The 25,336-nt window shown below is 43.2% G+C and overlaps 1 protein-coding gene across 7 annotated transcripts in view; it reads left to right on the forward strand.

The window, feature by feature from the left end:
- The first annotated feature begins 259 nt into the window (after window positions 1–259).
- Window positions 260–25,336, forward strand: part of LDB1 (LIM domain binding 1) — a 260,494-nt gene continuing 235,417 nt past the window's right edge. For 3 of the 7 annotated variants that reach the window (XM_077455671.1, XM_077455673.1, XM_077455674.1), the window contains exon 1: window positions 263–525. In XM_077455671.1, coding sequence (XP_077311797.1) covers window positions 501–525 — 25 coding nt within the window. In that variant the 5' untranslated portion in view covers window positions 263–500. Of the gene's footprint in view, window positions 526–25,336 lie in introns of all 7 variants that reach the window. The other 4 variants (XM_077455666.1, XM_077455668.1, XM_077455672.1 and 1 more) reach the window with 3 other exon arrangements.

A 25,336-nucleotide genomic window follows, 5' to 3' on the forward strand; every position in this document is an offset into this window, starting at 1 on the left:
TGGCTTTATCAAAGGAGCCAATGGGAGGGTGGGGGGGTCTCTCCATTCCCCCCTTTTTTCCTGTACATTTTTGTTCTTGATACAATGTATATATATAGAGATGTGCGTCACATGCTTGTTATTCAGTAGACTCGATTTCTCTCTCTCTCTCTCTCTCTCTCTCCCTTCTCTCTCCTCTCTCTTTTACTCAGGTCACTTTGACAAGCTCACTCTCCTCCCACTAGCATTGCAATTAGCATATTAATAAACCACAGTACTGCCAGTGGAGAGAGAGAGCGAGGAGAGAGCGAGGAGAGAGCGAGAGAACGCACATACAAGCTCACATACAGAGACAGAATAAAAATTCCTTCTGCCTGCTTCCTCTGAGGCCCAATTTCTGGCTTTTTAGGAGGGGGGCTCGTTTTTTTTTTGTTCTCCGAGATTCCGCACGGGCATTTTATGCCAGGAGCCGTAGCCGCGGGCACCCAGTACCTTCTCGGTTTCAGACCAGGCATGTGAAGATGTCAGTGGGCTGCGCATGTCCTGGTAAGTGCCTTATCTTCTTTTTTCTTATTTTATTATTCCCAGATAATTAACTGGGAATCAATTAGCTTAAGTCGCCTTTGTCGCAGCAAACCGGGGGGCCTGTGGATGTTCTTTTTTGCGTCAAAGATACAAAAGTGACCTGTGTGTTGGCTTTACCTTGGAGTGGATCGAATGTGGTGGTAATGGTGGTGGTGGTGGTGATGGTGGAAGGGGGCAAGAAACAAAAGTGACCTGTATGTTGGCTTTACCTTGGAGTGGATCGAAGGTGGTGATGCTGGTGATGGTGGAAGGAGGCAAGAAACAAAAGTGAACTGTGTGTTGGCTTTACCTTGGAGTTGATCAAAGGTGGTGTTGATGGTGGTGATGGTGGAAGGGGGCAAGAAACAAAAGTAACCTGTGTGTTGGCTTTACCTTGGAGTGGATAGAAAATGGTGATGGGGGTGATGGTGGAAGGGGGCAACAAACAAAAGTACCCTGTGTGTTGGATTTACCTTGGAGTGGAGAGAAAATGGTGATGGTGGTGATGGTGGAAGGGGGCAAGAAACAAAAGTACCCTGTGTGTTGGCTTTACCATGGAGTGGATCGAAGGTGGTGGTGGTGGAAGGGGGCAAGAAACAAAAGTAACCTGTGTGTTGGCTTTACCTTGGAGTGGATCGAAGGTGGTGGTGGTGATGATGGTGGAAGGGGGCAAGAAACAAAAGTAACCTGTGTGTTGGCTTTACCTTGGACTGGATCGAAGGTGGTGATGATGGAAGGTGGCAAGAAACAAAAGTGACCTGTGTGTTGGCTTTACCTTGGAGTTCATCAAAGGTGGTGGTGGTGGTGATGGTGGAAGGGGGCAAGAAACAAAAGTAACCTGTGTGTTGACTTTACCTTGGAGTGGATCGAAGGTGGTGGTGATGGCGGAAGGGGGCAAGAAACAAAAGTAGCCTTTGTGCTGGCTTTACCTTGGAGTGGATTGAAGGTGGTGGTGGTAATGGTGTAAGGGGGCAACAAACAAAAGTGACCTGCGTGTTGGCTTTACCTTGTGGATCGAAGGTGGTGGTGGTGGTGATGGAAGAAGAAGGTGGTGGGGGGGAGATGAAAAAAAAAAATCCCAGAGTTCCTAAATATGAACCAATCAGAAGTGCTTGTGGACTTTTGACCTTAGGTCACGGAGTCGGTAGGCTTGGGGTTGACCAAAAAATTAAATACATTTGTAGGCCTGGATTGACGAGCTGCAAAAAAAAAAAATTGTTTTCTGGAATGTAGCGCACTGCAAATGTTTTTTTTTTTTTCCTTCCCCCAAACACGGCGCCCCCGGCGGAGGGGGGTTACTAGAGGTTGTTGTCGTCCCTGCGGCCAGTGAAAGACCCATTTTTGGACCCGGTTCTTGAATGATACGCTTGTACATTCCCTTGATCACGGTTAACTCTTCCGGCGCCGGTTTGGTTAGGCGAATATTGAACTGCCTGTTGATTGCTGCGGTGTCAGAACCCGGAGATATTATTATTTGCGTTATGCTAGAGCTGTATATATATATATATATATATATATATATTTTTTTTTTTTGGTGGTTGTTGTTGTTTGGGGGGGGGGGGGGGGGCTGGGGGCTAATATGCCAGATGGCTTTTTTTTTTTTTTTCGAAAAGGCGCTGGAGTTGTTGTAGACTTAGGCACAGATTGTACGGCTGTTCTTCTATCTGGATGTGTTTAGCAAGGACACCTTTGCAGCGCGCATATCCGCAGGGACTCATTATCAACGTCTAAGAGAAAGACAAGGAAACATTAGGACTTAGTTTAACCCAGTGGCTGCTGGATTCTCTGAGGACAGAGGAAAAACTCTCAAGGGGGGAATTTTTTTTTCTTTCTTTTTTTTTCTTTTTTTGCTAGGCAACGTGCCTTGAGAAATGTTGTTTTTGTATTTGGTGGCTAGATATGTTTTTTTTTTTTTTTTTTTTTTAGCTTTTTTCCATTAACTCCAATGTGACCATAATAAATATTCATGCAGCATTTGTATACATTTTGTTGATAATAATAATAATATTATTAATATTATTAATAATAATAATAATAATAATAATAACATTATTATTATTATTATTATTATTATTAATAATAATAATAAAAAAAAAATTTCTCTAGTGTTGGGCTCTTTGAGATGATCCCACGTTTCTCTGGTTTGGTACAAGACACCTGTTCAGAATAAGATTTGGTGATTCGTGACTCGTGGTATCAGCATCTTGTCCCCCCCCCCCCCCCCATGCGTTGCCTTGGTTCAGGTTGAGCAAGAAAAACTCCAAATAACCAATGTATGGGGACTTCCCTCCAAAATATTGAGTTCATTGTATCTCTATGGTATCAATAATAATAGGAAATATTATTTAGAATATTTCTATAGCATTGGGTTGGTGTTGGGCTCTTTGAAGGGTTGTCTTGTATCTCTGGCTTCATACAACCTGTGCAGAGTAAGATTTGGTGGCTTGTGACTTGTGGCATCAACATCTTCTCCCCCATGCATTGCCTTGGTTCAGGTGGAGTAAGAAATTCTTTATATAACCAATGTATGGGGACTTCCCTCCAAATGATTAAGTTCATTGTATTGATATTGTAACAATAATAAAAATAACCAATAATATTTAGAATATTTATATAGCGTTGGGTTGGTGTTGGGCTCTTTGAAGGGTTCTCACGTATCTCTGGCTTGGTACGAGACACCTGTTAAGGATAAGATTTGGAATAATAATAATAAATAATCTTTCTCTAGTGTTGGCGTTGAGCTCTTTGAAGAGACCCTAGATTTCTCTGGCACCCACATCTTGACACCCATGTGTGGCCTTGGTTCAAGTAGAGTAAGAAATACTCCACATGACCAAAGTATGGGGACTTCCCTCCAAATTATTGAGTTCATTGTATCGCTATGGTATCAATAATAATAGGAAATATTATTTAGAATAATTCTATAGCGTTGGGTTGGTGTTGGGCTCTTTGAAGGGTTGTCATGTATCTCTGACTTCGTACAAGACACCTGTGCAGAGTAAGATTTGGTGGCTTGTGACTTGTGGCATCAACATCTTCTCCCCCATGCATTGCCTTGGTTCAGGTGGAGTAAGAAATTCTTTATATAACCAATGTATGGGGACTTCCCTCCAAATGATTAAGTTCATTGTATTGATATTATAACAATAATAAAAATAACCAATAATATTTAGAATATTTATATAGCGTTGGGTGGGTGTTGGGCTCTTTGAAGGGTTCTCACATATCTCTGGCTTGGTACGAGACACCTGTTAAGGATAAGATTTGGAATAATAATAGTAAATAACATTTCTCTAGCATTGGTGTTGAGGTCTTTGAAAATGGCCCTAGATTTCTCTGGCATCCACATATTGACACCCATGTGTGGCCTTGGTTCAAGTAGAGTAAGAAATACTCCACATGACCAAAGTATGGGGACTTCCCTCCAAATTATTGAGCTCAGGTCCACCAAGCCTGTCTAAGGGTTGCTGTTCAGAGGATTACAGGAAGCCAATATAAAGGAAGATGTCAGGTATTTCTATAGGGTTGATGATGGACTCTGAAGAGTTCTCACGTATCCCTGGCTTGGTACAAGACACCTGTTAAGAATTCAATTTGGTGACTCCTGACTTGTGGCATCAGCATCTTTCCCCCCATGCGTTGTCTTGGCTCAGGTAAAGTAAGAAATACTTCATATGACCAAAGTATAGGGACTTCCCTCCAAATTGTTAATTGTATCGATATCGTATCACTAATAATAGTAACAAATAATATTTAAAATTTTTCTATAGCATTGGGTTGGCGATGGGCTCCTTGAGGTGATCCCGCATTTCTTTGGCTTGGTACACAACACCTGTTCAGACTAAGATTTGGTGACTCCTGACTTGTTGCATCAGCATCTTGACTCCTCCTGTGCGTTGCCTTGGTTCAGGTGGAGAAAAGCTGGATACACACTATACAACTTTTGTTGTTTGATTTCCTTTAGATTTACCAACTGTGTAGTGCAAAGGCCTGCCAGATTGCATACACATTGAAAGTGTTTAGGTTTGACCTCATATTATATGGTTTTGGTAAATCTAAATAAAATTGTATAGTGTGTATCCATTTTAAGAAATACTTTATATAACCAAAGTATGAGGCCTTGCCTTCAAATTATTGAGTTCATTATATCAATAATAATAATAATAATAGCATATAATATATAGAATATTTCTATAAGGTTGGGTTGGTGTTGGGCTCTTTGAAGAGTTCTCACGTATCTCTGACTTGGTACGAGACACCTGTTAAGATTTAGATTTGGTGACACTTGACTTGTGGCATCAGCATCCTGACCCCCCCCTCCATGCATTGCCTTGGTTCAGGTGGAGTAAGAAATACTTTATATAACCGTAGTATGGGGACTTCATTCCAATTTATTGGGTTCAGGTCCACCAAGCCTAAGGGATGTTGTACAGAGGAGTACAGGAAGCCAATATAAAGGTAGACATTAGGTATTTAGCTGTACACTTTGTCATTTTTCTTTATTTTTGTATTTAGTGGGTAGATTTCTTTTCCATTGATTCCAATGTGACCCTAATAAATACTCATGCAGCATTGGTAAACATTGTATCGATAATAATAAAACATATTTCTCTAGTGTTGGTGTTGGTTGGTTGGGTTCCCACATTTCACTGGCATCACGGTCTTGACCCCCATGTGTTTTTTTTTTTCGTTCAGGTAGAAGAAATTCTCCATATGACCAATGTATGGGGACTTCCTTCCAAATTATTGAGTTCATTGTAGTGATATTGTATCAATAATAATAATGACAAATAATATTTCGATTATTTTGATGGTTCTCTGGCTCTTTAAAGGGTTCTCATATATCTCTGGCTTGGTATGAGACACCTGTTCAGAATAAGATTTGGTGATGCGTGACTTGTGGCATCAGAATTCTGCCCCTCCATGGGTGGCCTTGGTTCCAGTAGAGCAAGAAGTACTCCACATAACCAATGTATGGGGACTTCCCTCCAAAATATTGAATTCATTGTATCGCTATGGTATCAATAATAATAGCAAATATTATTTAGAATATTTCTATAGCGTTGGGTTGGTGTTGGGCTCTTTGAAGGGTTGTCATGTATCTCTGGCTTCGTACAAGACACCTGTGCAGAATAAGATTTGGTGGCTTGTGGCATCAGCATCTTCTCCCCCATGCATTGCCTTGGTTCAGGTGGAGTAAGAAATACTTTATATAACCAATGTATGGGGACATCCCTCCAAATGATTAATTTCATTGTATTGATATTGTAACAATCAGTGTGGCATCAGAATTTTGCCCCCCCCTCCCATGCCTTACCTTGGTTTGGGTAGAGTAAGAAATACTCCATATGACCAAAGTATGGGGCTTCCCTCCAAATTGTTAAGTTCATTGTAGCAATAATAATAACAAATAATATTTGGAATATTTCTACAGCGTTGGGTTGGTGTTGGGCTCTTTCAAGGGTTTTCATGTATCTCTGGTTTGGTACAAGATACCTGTTAAGGATCAGATTTGGAATAATAATAATGATAAATAATATTTCTCTAGTGTTGGTGTTGGGCTCCTTGAAGAGATCCCACATTTCTCTGCCATCAACATCTTGCCCCCCCCCCTCCCCCCATGTGTTGCCTTGGTTCAGGTGGAGTAAGAAATACTCCGTATAACCAATGTATGGGGACTTCCCACCAAATTATTGAGTTCAGGTGCGGAAAGCCAATCTAAGAGCTGCTGGGCCGATGGATTATAGGAAGCCAATATAAAGGTAGGTGGCAGGTATTTCCATAGGTTTGGACTTGTGGGATCAGCATCTTGCCCACCCCCCTATGTGTTACCATGGTTCAGGTAGAGTATAAGAAATACTCCATATGACCAAAGTATGGGGACTTCCCTTCAAATTGTTGAGTTCATTTTATCAATATTGTATCAATTGTATTGTATCAATAATAATAATAATAACATATAATATTTAGAATATTTCTATTGCGCTGGGTTGGGCTCTTTAAACTTTAGATCTAACGTATCTCTGGCTTGGTACGAGACACCCGTTACGGATAAGATATGGTGACACGTGACTTGTGACAGCATCTTGACCCCCCCCCCCCCCCCATGCGTTGCCTTGGTTCAGGTGGAGTAAGAAATACTCCATATGGGGGCTTCCCTCCAAGTTATTAAGTTCAGGTCCACCAAGTCTGTCTAAGCTGCTGTTCAGAGGATTACAGGAAGTCAATATTAAGGTAGTCATCAGGTATTTATACTAGCTGTGGACTTTGTCATTTTTCTTTCTTTTTGGATTTAGTGGATAGATTTGTTTTCTATTGACTCCGATGTGATTGTAATAAATACTCAGGCAGCACTGGTATACATTGTATCGATAATAATAATAGTAATAATAAATAATATTTCTCTAGTGTTGGTGTTGGGCTCTCTGGCATCACCATCTCGATCCCCATAGGTAGAAGAAATACTCCATATGACCGATCTATGGGGACTTCCCGCCAAAATTATTATAGGTCCACCAAGCCTGTCTCAGAGCTTCTGTGGAAAGGATTACAGGAAGCCAATATAAAGGTAGACATCAGGTATTTCTATAGGGTTGGTGTTGGACTCTGACTTGGTACAAGACACCTGTTCAGAATAAGAATTGGTGATCCGTGACTTGTGGTATCAGCATCTTGCACCCCCAATGCGTTGCCTTGGCTCAGGTGGAGAAAAGCTGGATACACACTATACAACTTTTGTTGTTTGATTTCTTTTAGATTTACCTTCAACTGTGTAGTGCAAAGGCCTGCCAGATTAGATACACATTGAAAGTGTTTAAGTTTGACCTTATATTTTATGGTTTTGGTAAATCTAAAGAAAAGTTTATAGTGTTTATCCATTTTAAGAAATACTTCATATAACCAAAGGAAGGCCTTGACTCCAAATTATTGAGTTCATTGTATCAATAATAATAATAGCAAATAATATATAGAATATTTCTATAAGGTTGGGTTGGTGTTGGGCTCTTTGAAGCATTCTCACGTATCCCTGACTTGGTACGAGACACCTGTTAAGATTTAGATTTGGTGACACTTGACTTGTGGCATCAGCATCCTGACCCCCCATGCATTGCCTTGGTTCAGGTGGAGTAAGAAATACTTTATATAACTGTAGTATGGGGACTTCCCTCCAAATGATTAAGTTCATTGTATTGATATTGTAACAATCAGTGTGGCATCAGAATTTTGCCCCCCCCCCCCCCCCCCATGCCTTACCTTGGTTCGGGTAGAGTAAGAAATTATTGAGTTCAGGTCCACCAAGTTGACTCCGATGTGATTGTAATAAATACTCAGGCAGCACTGGTATACATTGCATCGATAATAATAATAGTAATAATAAATAATATTTCTCTAGTGTTGGTGTTGGGCTCTCTGGCATCACCATCTCGATCCCCATAGGTAGAAGAAATACTCCACATGACCGATCTCTGGGGACTTCCCGCCAAAATTATTGAGTTCAGGTCCACCAAGCCTGTCTTAGAGCTTCTGTGGAAAGGATTATTTCTATAGGGTCGGTGTTGGACTCTGAAGAGTTCTCACGTATCTCTGACTTGGTACAAGACAACTGTTCAGAATAAGATTTGGTGATGCGTGACTTGTGGCATCAGCATCTTGCACCCCCAATGCATTGCCTTGGCTCAGGTAGAGTAAGAAATGCTCCATATGACCAAAGTACGGGGACTTACTTTCAAATGATTGAGTTCACTGTATCGATATTGTATCAATAATAATAATAATAATAATAACAAATAATATTTCGAATATTTCTATAGTGTTGGGTTGGTGTTGGGCTCTTTGAAGGTTTGTCGTGTATTTCTGGCTTGGCACAAGACACCTGCTAAGGATAAGATTTGGTGGCTCCTGACTTGTGGCATTAGCATCTTGCCCCCCCCGTGTATTGCCTTGGTTCAGGCGGAGTAAGAAATTCTCAATATGATCAAATCATGGAAACTTCCCTCCAAATTACTGAGTTCAGGATCATCACCAAAGCCAGGCTAGGAGCTACTGTACAGAAGATTACAGGAAGCCAATATAAAGGTAGACGCTGGGTATTTATGCTAGCTGTATACTTGGTAATTTATTCTTTTTTTTTTGCATTTAGTGGGTAGATTTGTATTCCATTGACTCCAGTGTGACTGTAATAGATACTCATGCAGCATTGGTATACATTATATCAACAATAGTAATAATAATAAAAAATAATATTTCTATAGCGTTGGGTTGGTGTTGGGCTCTTTGAAGAGTTTTCACGTATCTCTGGCTTGTTATGAGATACCTGTTGAGGTATTTGGTGATCATGACTTATGGCATCAACATCCTAACCCCCCCCCCCCACCATATGTTGCCTTCAGGTAGATTAAGAAATACTCCATATGACCACGAAAGTATCAAATTATTGAGTTCAGGTGCACCGAGCCTGTCTTAGCCCTTGTACACACGATCGGACATTCTGCCAACCAAATCCGTTGGATTTTGTCCGACGGATTTTGTCCGACAGATTGTGTCCGAAACTTTTGCATACACACGGTCGGACAAAGTTGTCGGAAAATCCGATCGGTCAGAACGTGATGACGTTATTTCGTTACGATGGGACTACGTTCACACTAGTAGCCCTTTGGTGTAGGAATTTGATCTGAGCATGCGTGGCACTTTGTCCGATCGGAATTCTCTACACATGATCGGAGTATGTCCGATCGGACCAGTTTGTCGGAAAATATTTCCAACAAGTTGGAAAATTGGGTCCGACGGAAACAGTCCGATGCATACCACACACAGTCAGATTATCCGACAACACAGTCCGATAGGCTAAGCCCTTGTACACACGGTCGGACATTCCGATGGAAAATATCCAATCGGACCGTGTTATCGGATAATCCGACCATGTGTGGGCTACATTGGACTGTTTCCATCGGAATATCCGACCGACAAAGTTTGAGCCCACGTACACACGGTCGGAGATTTTGCCAACCAAATCCGTCGGATTTTGCCCGTTGGATTTAGTCCGACGGATTGTGTCCAAAACTGTTGCATACACACGGTTGGGCCAAGTTGATGAAAAATCCGATCTTTCAGAACGTGATGACGTAATTTCGTTACGATGGGACTACATTCAGGCTAGTAGCCAATAGCTTTGATGTAGGAATTTGATCTGAGCATGCGTGGCACTTGGTCCGATGAAAATGCTCTACACATGATCGGATTAAGTCCGTCCGGCCCAGTTGGTCGGGAAATATTTCCAACATGTTGGAAAATTGGGTCGGACGGATATTCGGACGGAATCAGTCCGATGCATACCACACACAGTCGGATTATCTGACGACGCGGTCCGATAAGACTTATTCCGACAGATTCTCCGACCGTGTGTACAAGGGCTTAGAGCTGGGCTATAAAATTTTCCGACAACATGATCCGATCTGACTTTTTCCGATCGTTTGTAGAGAATTCCGATCGGACAAAGTGCCACGCATGCTCAGATCAAATTCCTAGACCAAAGCTATTGGCTACTAGCCTGAACGTAGTCCCATCGTAACGAAATAACGTCATCACGTTCTGAACGATCGGATTTTCCGACCGTGTGTATGCAACATCAGTTTCGGACAAAATCTGTCGGACAAAATCCGACAGATTTGGTTGTCGGAATGTCCGACCGTGTGTACAAGGGCTAAGAGGATTACAATAAGCCAACATAAAGGTAGACATCTGGTATTTACAGGGCCGTTTTTAAGGCAGGGCAAAAGGGGCAGCTGCCCTGGGCCCTGTCATTGTTGTGGGGCCCAAAGTAGCTACCTCATACTTGCCAACTATCCTGGTTTAAATTCCCTCGTCCTTTGAGGTTTTAGTCCTGTGCTGTGTCCTGAGATCTCAGTGTGAAATGCTGCTACTAATGCTGCCCAGCTCTGCCCTATTGTTGTGTACAGATGACCTGTGTTTACATGTAAATTACCGACATTCATATGTATATCATGCCCCCTTGAGGTCATATCCACAGTAATCTCTAGCAACCAATCAACAAGCAGAATTCATGTGCTGTAACCGCTAGCAACTAATTAGTGAGCCATAATGTGTGCTGTAACCTCTAGCAACCAGTGGAAATGATACACTGTAACCTCTGGCAACCAATTACAATAGTTGCCTGATCTGATTCAGTAGACTGATTTTGAGTCTAACTGCTAATTATTGTATGTCTCAGAGGAGGAGGAGAGCGAAACTGCATGGGGGGGGGCCCCAAGAAAAGTTTTGCCCAGGGTCCAATCAATATTAAAGACGGCCCTGGGTATTTATACTAGTTGTACAGTTTGTGACTTAATTTTTCTTCTTGGTTTACAAAGAAATAAGCTGAAACATACAACATAAGCTCAATGGTACATTATGGAAGGCAAAAAAAATTCAACACACTAAGTCAAGAGGCCATAAAGATCCATATTTAAAAAAAAGACGGGATAGAATTTGAATTGCTTAGCCCAGGAACTCGGAATGATGGGAGGTTGTAATTTGAACTCTACCCTTTTCTCCCGGGATCAATCCCATATCACCGGGGAAAGTGCAGGTGAAGGTGCAAAACAACATCTGTGTGATACCTAGACCTAAGCGTTGATTTTGTAGATAAAGATCTCAATTGATTTTTTTAATGAATGTATAACTGGATGAAATGTTAACTTCTCTCTCTATATATGTATCTGGAGCTCCCTGTTGATCTATAATAAGTGGTCAAAAGTTTTTGGACATCTGACTATCACACCTACAGGATATGATGGAGGTCAAGTTTTTCCAATGGTAACGCTCCATCAAGACATTGTAGTCCAGCCACTCTCAGCTGGGGGGGGGGGGGGGGTTCCATGGCACCCTAGAGCTCCTCCAGAGGTTGCTAGGGGTTCCCTGAACTGTGATCTCCCATCTGAAGGTTCCGGCATAGTTTTGGGTCCATAGCCACTCGGCAAGGTAGGCCGTGGTGTATAAACCATGCTCAATTGGTACTAAGGGGCCAAAAGTGTGCCAAGAAAATAAACCCCCCCCCCCACACACACACACACACCATTACATCACCACCACCAGCCTGAACCGGTGATACAAGGCAGGATGGATCTATGAGGCCAAATTCTGACCCAACCATCTGAATGTCGCAGCTGAAATCCAGACTCCTCAGACCAGGCAACATTTTTCCCATCTTCTATTGTCCAATTTTGGTGATCCTGTGCCAATTGTAGCCTCAGTTTCCTGTTCTTAGCTGATCAGGAGTGACCCCCCGGGGTGTGGTCTTCTGTTGCTGTAGCCCATCTGCCTCTGTTGTGTGTTCAGCGATGGTATTCTGCATACCTTGGGTGTAACGAGTGGTTATTTGAGTTACTGTTGCCTTTCTATCGTCTGCCCATTCTCCTCTGACTTCTGACACCAACGAGACATTTTCCTCCAGACAACTGCCGCTCACTGAATATTTTCTCTTTCCCCACCAGTCTCTGTAAACCCCGAGAGATGGTTGTGTGTGAAAATCTCAGAAATGCTCAGACTGGCCCGTCTGCCACCAACAACCATGCTATGTTCTAAGTCACTTAAATGCCCTTTCTTCCCCCCATTCTGATGCTCTGTTTGAACTCCAGCAAGTCGTCTTCACCACGTCTGGATGCCTAAGTGCATTGAGTTGCTGCCATGTGATTGGCTGATTAGCAATTTGTGTTACCAAGCGATTGAACAGGTGTACCTAATAAAGTGTCCGGTGAGTGTATGTATATATATATATATATATATATATATATATATATATATATATATATATATTTATATATTTATATATATATATATATATATATATATTTTTTTTTTTTTAAGCATAATTTTAATCCTATTAAGAGAACCTGTCATTTTTAAAAACATTTTTTAATGTCATACACTGGATGTTATTTATTTGACTGATTTGCTGATGTTATGCACTTTATCATTTTGGAAGATTTGCGCTAGTTTGGGTTTATGATATTTCTTTAAAGGTCAGAGATAGCGCTGTTACATTGTTTCTATAATAAGTAGGTTTTATACTTTCCTTAAGAATAGCTGCTACACTGACTTTCAATCCTGGGGCACAGTTCATTAATATCTGGTAATCAGGGAGAGCATACAAACTCCATGTAGATAGTGCCCCTGGTGAAAACCCATGTACAGTACATTCGCTCTGTGCAAATATGGGGAAAAAATGAATGTTATTAGGCTGCAATCTCTGAAGGGGGAATGTCATTCATTCACTAAAAATACAGTGATTCAGGAAAATACTGCCATTTGGCCACTAGATGGAGCTGATGATCGTAGTAAATAAGTATTTAATTCCTGTTATTACCAACTCCATCTGATATCTGATCTGGCCACAATGCAGTATCTTCCCTAAATCACTCTATTCTAGTTGCTCTAACCTACCGGGCAGAGGCCCAATGCCGGACCGCAGCCTCCCTCCTCCCGGGTCTCCAACCAACTGCAGATCCACTAAAGTTCCATTGTGCATCTCAGCTCCCACAGTGCCACCCAACCTTGCCACAGTGGCCTGCCATGCCCCTCAACCTCCCAGAGTGCATCCAGGTCTCCTGAGAGAGCTCAGCCTCCTCACTGCCCCCTAGCTGGCTGCAGAGCCTCTAGCCCCCCAGTGTGCTCCCAACCCCCAAGTCCCACAGTGCCCCCTGAGAAACCTCAGCCCCTACAGTGCCCCCAGCTTGCTGCAAAGCCTCCTGCCCTTTATTGTACCCCCAACCTCCAACAATGTCCTACAGCGCCCCCTGGGAGACCTCAGCCATCACAGTGCCCCTTTCTTGCTGCAAAGCCCCTCATTTTGTCCCCAAACTCCAACAATGTCCCACAGTGCCCCCTGAGAGATCTCAGCCCCTACAGTGCCCCCTAGCTTGTGGCAAAGCCTCCAGACCCCCATTGTGCCCCCAACCTCCAACAATTTCCCACGGCATCTCATGAGAGACCTAAGCCCCAACAGTGCCCCCTAGCTTGCTACAAAGCCTCTAGACCTCATTGTGCCCCCAGCTTCCAAAAAGTCCCAGAGCACCCCCTGTGCCTCCAACCTCCAACAAAGTCCCAATACCTCCCATTGTTCCCCCCATCTCCAACAATGCGCACTGCAATCTAGCACTGTGTTCCCAGAAAGCTTTGGCCTCCTAGAGAGACCCCATACTTCACAGTGGTCCCCAGCTACCTCCAAAACCCTAACCTGCCCATCCCCCAAAGTGACATCGAACCCCATCTAGATTCTTCCAGCATTCCAATACATTATTTGCTTTAATGTGTAAGTATAAGCCTTTTTTTTACTGTTGAGACGTGAGAGGTTTTGGAAGAACGTACCAGAGAACCAATGCTTTATCCTGTATGAGTGAACAACATTCGACCTGGAGATAAAATATCCTAGTAACATTCGATACTGTAGGGCACTGTAGGGGCTGGCATTTCTCAGGGAGGGCTGTGGAATTGTTTAGAGGTTGGGGGCACCATGGGTTGCTAAGGGCTTTGTAGCAAGCTAGGGGGCACTGTTGGGGATGAGGTCTCTCAGGGGGCGCTGTGGGATGTTAGGTTGGGGGCACAAAGGGGGTGGGGGCTGGAGGAGTTACAACAATCTAGGGGGCACTGTGAAGGCTGAGGTCTCCCAGGGGATTCTGTGGGACATTGATGGAAGTTGGGGGTATAATAGGGGGCTAGAGCCTCTGTAGCAAGCTAGGGGGCACTGTAATGGACTGAGATCTCTCAGGGGGCACAGTGGGATATTGTTGGAGGTTGGGGGACACAACGGGGGGCTGGAGGCTCTGCAGCAATCTAGGGAGCACTTTGGAGGCTGTGGTCTCTCAGGAGGCACAGTGGGACATTGTTTGAGGTTGGGGGGACACAATGGGGGGCTGGAGGCTCTTTAGCAAGCTAGGGCGCACTGTGGGCGCTGAGGTCTCACAGGGTGCTGTGGGACATTGTTGGAGGTTTGGGGACACAATGAGGACCTAGAGGCTCTACAGCAAGCTAGGAGGCACTGTGGGGGCTGAGATCTCTCAAGGGGTGCTGTGGGACATTTTTGGAAGTTGGGGGCACAATGGGGGGATAGAGGCTCTGCCGCAAGCTACGGGACACTGTGGGGGCTGAGGTCTCCCAGGGGGTGCTGTGGGTTATTGTGGGAAGTTGGGGGTACAATGGGGGGGTGGAGGTTCTGCAGCAATTTAGGGGGCACAGTGGGGGCTGAGGTCTCTCAGGAGGTACAGTGGGACATTGTTGGAGGTTTGGGGACACAATGAGGACCTAGAGGCTCTACAGCAAGCTAGGAGGCACTGTGGGGGCTGAGATCTCTCAAGGGGTGCTGTGGGACATTTTTGGAAGTTGGGGGCACAATGGGGGGATAGAGGCTCTGCCGCAAGCTACGGGACACTGTGGGGGCTGAGGTCTCCCAGGGGGTGCTGTGGGTTATTGTGGGAGGTTGGGGGTACAATGGGGGGGTGGAGGTTCTGCAGCAATTTAGGGGGCACAGTGGGGGCTGAGGTCTCTCAGGAGGTACAGTGGGACATTGTTGGAGGTTGGGGGGATACAATAGGGGGCTGGAGGCTCTGCAGCAAGCTAGGGGGCACTGTGAGGGCTGAGGTCTCCCAGGGGGTGCTGTGGAACATTGTTGGAGGTTTGGGGGCACAATGGGGGCCTAGAGGCTCTGCAGCAAGCTAGGGGGCACTGTGGAGGCTGAGATCTCTTAGGGGGTGCTGTGGGACATTGTTGGAGGTTGAGGACACAATGGGACAGCTAGAGGCTCTACAGCAAGCTAGGGGGCACTGTGGGGGCTGAGATCTACCATGGGGGTGCTGTGGGACATTTTTGGAAGTTGGGGGCACAATGGGGGGATAGAGGCTCTGCTGCAAGCTACGGGACACTGTGGGGGTTGAGGTCTCCCAGGGAGGTGCTGTGGGACATTGTTGGAGGTTGGGGGCACAATTGGGTGGGGGGTGGAGGTTCTGCAGCAAGCTAGGGGCACAGTGGGGGCTGAGGTCTCTCAGGGGGTGTTGTGGGACACTGTTGGAGGTTAAGAGCATGGGGGGGGGGGGGCTGGAGGCTCTGCAGCAATATACAGAACCAATGTATACTCAGTTTCACAGGACGAATAGCTCTGCAATTTTATTTTTAATAAATGCACCCCAAAGTGTGAGATGGTAGTAAATAACATTTTTGATCATCGCATGGATTGGTGTAAACTTTGTACAGCTTTATGGTTGTTGGGGAACTACAAGTTCCAGCAGACACACATTTTTGGGACATTTCATTCTTTTTTGTTTTAGTTTTTTGTAGTCTTTTTTTCTTTTTTTATAGTTTTAAGTCTTAGCTATGAAGCCTGGTGTTGACAAGATGAAGGGGCACGGCGTGTTTGTAATTCGGAAAGTACAAGATTGCTGTGTGTGCGTTACCAGGCATGACGGAAGAAGCCAATTAACGTGTAGTAACAGAAAGGCGCACCATAATTGTTATGTAAGATTCATTATGATGTGTTAACTTCACACCCAAAAAGCCTGTCTGACACCTTCCAGACACGGGGAGCTGAGGGCAGATTCGAAAGTAGGACGGATTATCTGAATATAATAAGTCATTACTGCGGCAATGTGCTCTCCAAAAGCTTTGGCATTGTTTTCGAGGAAAATGTACAGAGATTGGTGTTTTTTTATTTACTGGCCAAGACAAAAAATAAATAAAATACAATGTAACTTTTTTTTTGTACAGATGTATATGAAATGTTCCAAATATTGCATCTGTCCATCCTGCAGGTGGTGTTTTGCCTCCTGTTGAAAAAAATAAATAAAATAAAAACTTGATGTTTACAGTGCTCAGTAGCTTAACCCTCTTACCGCCAGAGCTGTTTTTAGCTTTTTTTTTGCACATGTGTTTAACCACTTGACCACTGGAAGGTTTTACCCCCTTCATGCTTTTTTTGCTATTCAGCACTGCGCTACTTTAACTACTTGAAGACCAGGCCTTTTTCTGGCACTTTTTGTTTACAAGTTAAAATCAATATTTTTTGCTAGAAAATTACTTATAACCCCCAAACATTATATACATATATATATATATATATATATATATATATATATATGAGATTTCTTAGCAGAGACCCTTAAGAATAAAATGGCGATTGTACATGTACACAGTCCCATGTACATGTACTGATAAGATAAAATAGAGGAGAGATCAGGGATCCTGTGTACATGTACTGATAAGATAAAACACAGAGGAGAGATTGGGGATCCTGTGTACATGTACTGATAAGAGAGATCAGGGATCCCGTGTACATGTACTGATAAAATAACACAGAGGAGAGATCGGGTATCCCGTGTACATGTCCTGATAAGATAACATAGAGGAGAGATCGGGGATCCCGTATACATGTACTGATAATATAACATAGAGGAGAGATTGGGGATCCCGTGTACATGTACTGATAAGAGAGATCAGGGATCCCGTGTACATGTACTGATAAAATAACATAGAGGAGAGATCGGGGATCCCGTGTACATGTCCTGATAAGATAACATAGAGGAGAGATCGAGGATCCCGTGTACATGTACTAAGATAACATAGAGGAGAGATTGGGGATCCCGTGTACATGTACAGATAAGATAACATAGAGGAGAGATCGGGGATTCTGTGTACATGTACTGATAAAATAACATAGAGGAGAGATCGGGGATCCCGTGTACATGTACTAAGATAACATAGAGGAGAGATCGGGGATCCCGTGTACATGTACTGATAAAATAACATAGAGGAGAGATCGGGGATCCCGTGTACATGTACTAAGATAACATAGAGGAGAGATTGGGGATCCAGTGTACATGTACAGATAAGATAACACAGAGGAGAGATCGGGGACCCCATGTACATGTACTGATAACATAGAGGAGAGATTGGGGATCCCGTGTACATGTACTAAGATAACATAGAGGAGAGATTGGGGATCCAGTGTACATGTACTGATAACATAACATAGAGGAGAGTTCAGGAGAAGTTGAAAAAAATGCTCAACTGCTCCTAAACTTCTATTTACCAGCAGCAGTGTACATGAGGCCTTAGGGGTGATTTGTTCTTGGGGGGGGGGGGGGTTGTGCTGGGGAGGAGGAAGATTAGTGTTGGGGGGTGATTTGTTCTTGGGGAGGGGGTTGTGCTGGGGAGGAAGAGTAAAATTAGTGTTGGGAGATTTGTACTCGGGGGGGGGGGGGATGTGCTGGGTAGGAAGAGTAAGATTAGTGTTGGGGAGATTTGTACTGGGGGGGGGGTGTGCTGGGGAGGAGTAAGATTAGTGTTGGGAGAGATTTGTGTTTGGGGAAGATTTTTTGCGGTGGTGGGTCCTTATAAAGGGGTACATTTTTTCTGAGGGAGGGGAGGGGGTATGTGAGGGGCAATATTTTGAGCTTAGAGAATGAGGTGAAGGTGGTTTGCCCTGGTTGGATATTTGCTTGGGAGAGGGTGAGATAGAGGGTAGATTTGTTATGGGAGGAGGAGAGGGTTTGTTACACTCATGTTCTCTGGGTGTCGGAAGTCACCTCCAGGTCTTTCACTACCCTAGTGTCGCCCCCTTTTGTCAGGGTGGGCAATGGTTTTTCAATACCCAGTTGTCCATTTTTAATGATTCCGTGCCCAGTCTTGTCTCATTTCCTGCTCTTAGATGACAGCGGTGAATCCAGCCGGGTCTTCTGCTGCTGGAACGCATTCACTTGATGTTCTGAGAGATGGCCTTCTGTCACAGAGTTTAGTGGACTCCGGGGCAAACAGCTGACTAACGGGCAGGACTGATGGAGCGGTGTCAGTACTAAGACAGATGGTCAGAGGAGCAGACAGCGATGGAGTCAGCGGGTCTGTGGTTAAGTCAGGCACAGATGAACCATTCTTGAACAGTGCAGGGACTATATAGGCTGACAATGACTGACAAGAGCAGAGATAACAGGACCAGGATAAGCACAGACAAGCTGAATCTAAATGCTGTCCAATCACCTGAGTCATCAGGACATGGCCTGTCAGACAAGTCCTGAACCCAGGATTAACCCGTTCATTAGGTTTGAATGTCCAACAGGCTACTTAAGCTTTCCTGATTAGAGCAGGTGTGCGCTTCAGAGAACTGAGCTACAGTGCTGCATAATGACCAGCATGTGGGTGGAGCTTAAGGTGCCCTAGTGGGGACACCATCCAACTGTGCTCACTAATGCCTAAACCTTCGGCAGGAGCTTGCGGACAATAAGACATTAACCAGTTGCCGACCGCCCAACTGAAAAAATACATCATTACTTTGACGTTAAATACCGGGGTTATGGCTGCAGCTAGATGAGGTAATCCCAGTATAATTTATATTTCTCAGACGCCAGTCTTTCAGATAAAGGTGGTCAGAGCTGCCCATTCACTTTCCAGTGGTTCCCGGCCTTACCTAGGTGATCGGTAGCTCCGGGAACCAATCTGGTGCTGGAGGCAGCTGGGCACAGAGATGAGTCAAGGAAAGACGGCCTTCACTCATCTCTATGACCTAGGAGGACCTGAGCGAGTTTTTAAGAATAAAAGTTTTTCATCGTTTTTCATGGTTTGTTATAAAATTTTGCAAACAGGTAATTTTTCTCCTTCACTGATGTGCGCTGATGGGCACTGATGGACTGTACTGATGGCCACTGATAGGGGAAACTGATAGGCTGCACTGATAGGCACTGATTGGCAGCACGGGTGGGCACTAATACGTAGCACTGATAGGTGACTCTGATTGGCAGAACACGTGGGTACTGATTGGCAGCACTGATAGGTGACACTGACAATGAGGCACTGATTGGCAGCCCTGATTGACAGCACTAGTGGACACTGGCAGCACTGATATTCAACACTGATAGGGGACACTGATGAGGAGGCACAGATTGGCAGCACTGGTGGACACTTATTGGCAGATTTGATGGGCACTGATTGGCAGCACTGATAGGTGACACTGATGAGGAGGTACTGATAGGCACTGATTGGCAGCACTGGTGGGCAATGATTGGCAGCATTGATGGGCACTGATAGGTGACACTGATGAGGCACTGATGAGCACTGATTGGCAGCACTGATTTGCAGCACTGGTTGACAGCACTGGTGGGCACTGATTGGTGACACTGATGAGGAGGCACTGATGGGCACTGGTGGACACTGATAGGCAGCACTGATTATCAATGTAGATGTCCCTTCCACACAAGCAAGTTTTATGCTCTCCTCTCCTCTCAGCATGAGGAAAGGAATAAAGATCACTGGCTTGTGTTTACATTGTGATCAGCTGTCATTGGATGCAGCTGATCATGTGGTAAAGGGCCACTGATTGGCTCTTTACCCTGATCTGTGATCAGCTGTGTCCGTCATTCGGTTACAGCGCAATCGGCAAGTGGTCCATGATTTGGTAATAATCCACAAGGCAAAAAGTCCATGACTGGAAGCTATATGTCTATAGATATCCTCGGGCTCCAGTCCCCAATGGGCACCCCGACTGGGTTCCCACTACCAACCCCCAAGGGGGTGGGTGGGCCTCTCCGGCAGAGTGACAGCTATATTTTGGCAGACTTTCCCTGAACCATCCTCCCAGGGCACTAATAAGCCCCTATTTATATGGTATGACCTGCAGGAGACGGTAACATTCTAAAGAGAGTGGGAAAACCTGGCCAGCAGCGTGAACCCCTTCTTTGTCCGCCTTCGGCTTCCATCGTTCCTGATTCGTTTGGCTTTAAATAAGCATGCAACCAGCAAAGTAAAGTAAAGCAACCGAAAATATGAAAGTCATTGGATCAGAATGAGGGCCGGGTAACTAGCACTCTAATAAGGAGAGGCCAGGCTAGGTATTTCTCTTAGCACAGGTTTCATTAATCTCAGCACCGGCTGTATACATATACAGTATATACTGGGAGCGCGCTCATTGCATGGGACCGAGCTCACACTGACTGCTCCCGTTCACCAATTAGGATCAGGAGCCAGTGGGCGGAGCTCAGAAACATACATGCGGCTGCTGCAACAGCCAATCACAGCAGCCACATGATCAGGAACGGGGGGGTTCCTGATCGTGTGGCTGCTGTGATTGGCTGTTGCAGTAGCCGCATGTATGTTCCTGAGCTCCGCCCACTGGCTCCGCCCACTGGCTCCGCCCACTGGCTCCTGATCCTAATTGGTGAACGGGAGCAGCAGCATGCAAAGCGCGGTCCAATATAGCAGCCAATCACATATCACACATATCACACATCTCATATTAAAATGTAATCAAAAAGAAAATGCGTAGAAAAAAAAAAAGTACTGAAAATCCAGCTGCTGAAACAAAAATAATTGGTTACTAGAACAAGCGTTAAAATACTCTAGGAGAGTAGCCCCCCTGCCACACAGCACAGCCTGGTCCAGTTTTTCAGATTAGGTAATTTTAAGTATTTTTATTATTTTTTATTATCTGGGAGTATGATTGCTTTATAGCTAAGGCAATGTGAACAGTAATGAGTACTGAGTATTATACAGAACACAATAGCATGTTACTGTGCTGAAGTCAGGTCGCCGGAATCTTCTTTCTGATTGGCTGCTATATTGGACCGCGCTTTGCATGCTGCTGCCCTTTGCCCGTGGAAGTCTTATAGTAGATAGAATAAACTTGCAAATGGGAAGGCTAAGGAAGAGGTTATTTGCTTACCTTGATGTCATGTGTGTACTTTATCAACCTCCATAAGCAAATATTATGTTCTGCTTAATGTGAAGTTTATGTGTCGAGATTGCTGCGCCGTTTGTGCCGGTTTATGAGGCTCATTATGAAGTCGGAGCTTCCAGCAGCGCTGTATATATTGGGATTTGTCATTGAATGGAAAAGACACAGAAGGAGATTTATCAAGAAAATTTGTGACAAAATTAGAAGCGTCTATTGCCTCTTATTTAGAAAAGTACTATATATACAACAATAAATATGTAATGTAGAACAATAAATATGCAACGTAGAACAACTACTATGCAACATAGAACAATAAATATGCAACATAGAACAACAACTATACAACAAAGAACAACAAATATGTAATGTAGAACAACAACTATACAACAAAGAACAACAAATATGCAACATAGAACAACAAATATGTAATGCAGAACAATAAATATGTAACATAGAACAAGAAATATGCAACAAAGTACAACAAATATGTAACATAGAACAACAACTATGCAACAAAACAAGAAATATGCAACAAAGAATAACAAATATATAACATAGAACAATAAATATACAACATAAAACAACAAATATGCAAAATAGAACAACACATATACAACATAAAACAACAAATATGTAACGTAGAATAAAAAGAAAAGGTACATAAAACAAGGAATATGTAACATAAAACAAAAAATATGTAATGTAGAACAATAAATATGCAACATAGAACAACAAATATGCAACATAGAACAACAACTATACAACAAAGAACAACAAATATGTAACATAGAACAAGAAATATGCAACAAAGTACAACAAATATGTAACATAGAACAACAACTATGCAACAAAACAAGAAATATGCAACAAAGAATAACAAATATGTAACATAGAACAATAAATATACAACATAAAACAACAAATATTCAAAATAGAACAACACATATACAACATAAAACAACAAATATGTAACGTAGAACAAAAAGAAAAGGTACATAAAACAAGGAATATGTAACATAAAACAACAAATATGCAACATAGAACAACAAATATGTAATGTAGAACAATAAATATGCAACATAGAACAACAACTATGCAACATAGAACAATAAATATACAACATAAAACAACAAATATGCAAAATAGAACAACAAATATGCAACAAAGAACAACAAATATGTAACATAGAACAAAAAATATATAACATAGAATAACAAATATGTAACATAGAACAATAAATATACAACATAAAACAACAAATATGCAAAATAGAACAACAAATATACAACATAAAACAAGAAATATGTAACGTAGAACAAAAAAAAGGAACATAAAACAAGGAATATGTAACATAAAACAACAAATATGTAACATAGAACAATAAATATACAACATGAAAACAACAAATATGTAACGCAGAACAAAAAAAAAGGAACATAGAACAACAAATATGTAACATAGAATAACAATCAGTCAATCACATGGCAGCAACTCAATGCATTGAGGGATCTAGACGTGGTGAAGAAGACTTGCTGAAGTTCAATCCGAGCATCAGAATGGGGAAGAAAGGGGATTGAAGTGACTTTGAATGTGGCATGGTTGTTGGTGGCAGACGGGGCTGCTCTGAGTATTTCTGGGATTTTCACACACAACCATCTTTCGGGTTTACAGAGAATGGTGGGAAAAAGAGAAAATATCCAGTGAGTGGAAGTTGTGTGGAGGAAAATGCCTTGTTGATGTCAGAGGAGAATGGGCAGACTGGTTCCAGATGATAGAAAGGAAACAGTAACTCAAATAACCACTCGTTACACCCAAGGTATGCAGAATACCATCTCTGAACGCACAACACATCAAACCTTGAAGCAGATGGGCTACAGCAGCAGAAGACCACACCGGGTGCCACTCCTGTCAGCTAAGAACAGGAAACTGAGGCTACAATTGGCACAGGATCACCAACATTGGAGAATAGAAGATCGGAAAAACGTTGCCTGGTCTGATGAGTCTGGATTTCAGCTGCGACATTCAGATGGTGGGGTCAGAATTTGGTGCATGGATCCATCCTGCCTTCTATCACCGGTTCAGGCTGATGATGGGGGTGTAATGGTGTGGGGGATGGGATATCACTGGTTCAGGCTGGTGATGGGGGTGTAATGGTGTGGGGGTGGATATTTTCTTGGCACACTTTGGGCCCCTTAGTACCAATTGATCATGGTTTAATCACCACGTCCTACCTGAGTATTGTTGCTGACCATGTCCATCCCTTTATGACTACAGTGTCCCCATCTTCTGATGGCTCCTTCCAGCAGGATAATGCCCCATGTCACAAAGCTCCAATCATCTCACCACTGGACAATGAGGTCCCTGTAATCCAATGGCCTCCACACTCACCACATCTCATCCAATGGCCTCCACACTCACCACATCTCATCCAATAGAAAACCTCTGGGATGTGGTGGAACAGGAGATTGCCATCATGGATGTGCAGCCAACAAATCTGGAGCAACTGTGTGATGTTATCATGTCACTATGGAGGAAAATCTCTGAGGAACGTTTCCAACACCTGTTGTATCTATGCCACCAAGAATAAAGGCAAAAGGGGGTCCTAATAAAGTGGCCCGGTGAGTGTATATGGCAAAACTATTGGGACGCCTGCCTTTACACGCACATGAGCTTTAATGAGATCCCAGTCTTAATCCGTAGGGTTCAATATAGATTTGGCCCACATTTTGCAGCTATAACAGCTTCAACTCTTCTGGGAAGGCCGTCCACAAGGTTTAGGAGTGTGTTTATGGGAATGTTTGACCATTCTTCCAGAAGCGCATTTGTGAGGTCAGGCACTGATGTTGGATGAGAAGGCCTGGCTCGCAGTCTCCGCTCTAAATTCATCCCGGGTTGAGGTGCAGGCCAGTCAAGTTCCTCCGCCCCAAACTCGCTCATCCATGTCTTTATGGACCTTACTTTGTGCACTGGTCCAAATGATTTGATGGAGGGGGGGATTATGGTGGGGGGGATGTTTTTCAGGGGTTGGGTTGGCCCCTTGGTTCCAGTGAAGGGAACTCTTCAGGCGTCAGCAGCATCCCAAGACATTTTGGACAATTTAATGCTCCAAAATTTGTGGGAACAGTTTGGGGATGGCCCCTTCCTGTTCCAGCATGACTGCCCACCAGTGCACAAAGCAAGGTCCATAGAGACACGGATGAGTGAATTTGGGGTGGAGGAACTTGACTGGCCTGCACAGAGTCCTGACCTCAACCCGATAGAACAGCTTTGGGATGAACTAGAGTAGAGACTGCGAGCCAGGCCTTCTTGTCCAACATGAGTTCCTGACCAGCCCCCCCAGATGATGTAAGTGATGAAGGTTGCAGCATGGGGGAGATGGTGTGCGGCTGCAATGGTGTGCGGCTGCAACAGTGTGCAGCAGGATGGCGCTGGATATGTTTTAAGGATAATCCAGGAAATAGATAAAAGGGGATTGAAAAAAATTGTTGGGGGAATTAAAGTTGCTCATTGACGTGCCTAAGCGACAGAGGTCACATGACCCAGATGCTGGGCCGCCTGAAGCGGTGATTTCCCAAGAAAGGGGCCCTTCTCTTACCGATTACCACGACTTTAGATTATTATTATAGATCCACTTTAATGTATATTATTGCAGGTACCATAGGGGTGTGCAGCCTATTACATTAGGTGTATAGGTGTGTAGGGTGTGGGTGTGTGTGTATATATATATATATATGTGTGTGTGTGTGTGTATATATATATATATATATATATATATATATATATATATGTCTATATATATATATATATATATATATATATATATATATATATATATATATATATATATATATATATATATATATATATATATATATATATATATATGTATATATACACATACATATAAATATATATACACACACTGTATATATAGGGCAGTAGAGCAGAGATTGGTGTCATTCGTTTATTTGTATTATTTTTATTATGCATTATATTATTATTATTTACAATTATTAATTCTAATTATTATTCTATTATTATATGTTTTAATTGTTTATAATTTAATTTTTATTATTATTTTTTACAATATTA

Source organism: Lithobates pipiens, unplaced genomic scaffold, assembly GCF_037356315.1.
Source record: "Lithobates pipiens isolate NorthernLeopardFrog02 unplaced genomic scaffold, aLitPip1_a1.2 Scaffold_25, whole genome shotgun sequence".
NCBI classification, from domain to species: domain Eukaryota; kingdom Metazoa; phylum Chordata; class Amphibia; order Anura; family Ranidae; genus Lithobates; species Lithobates pipiens.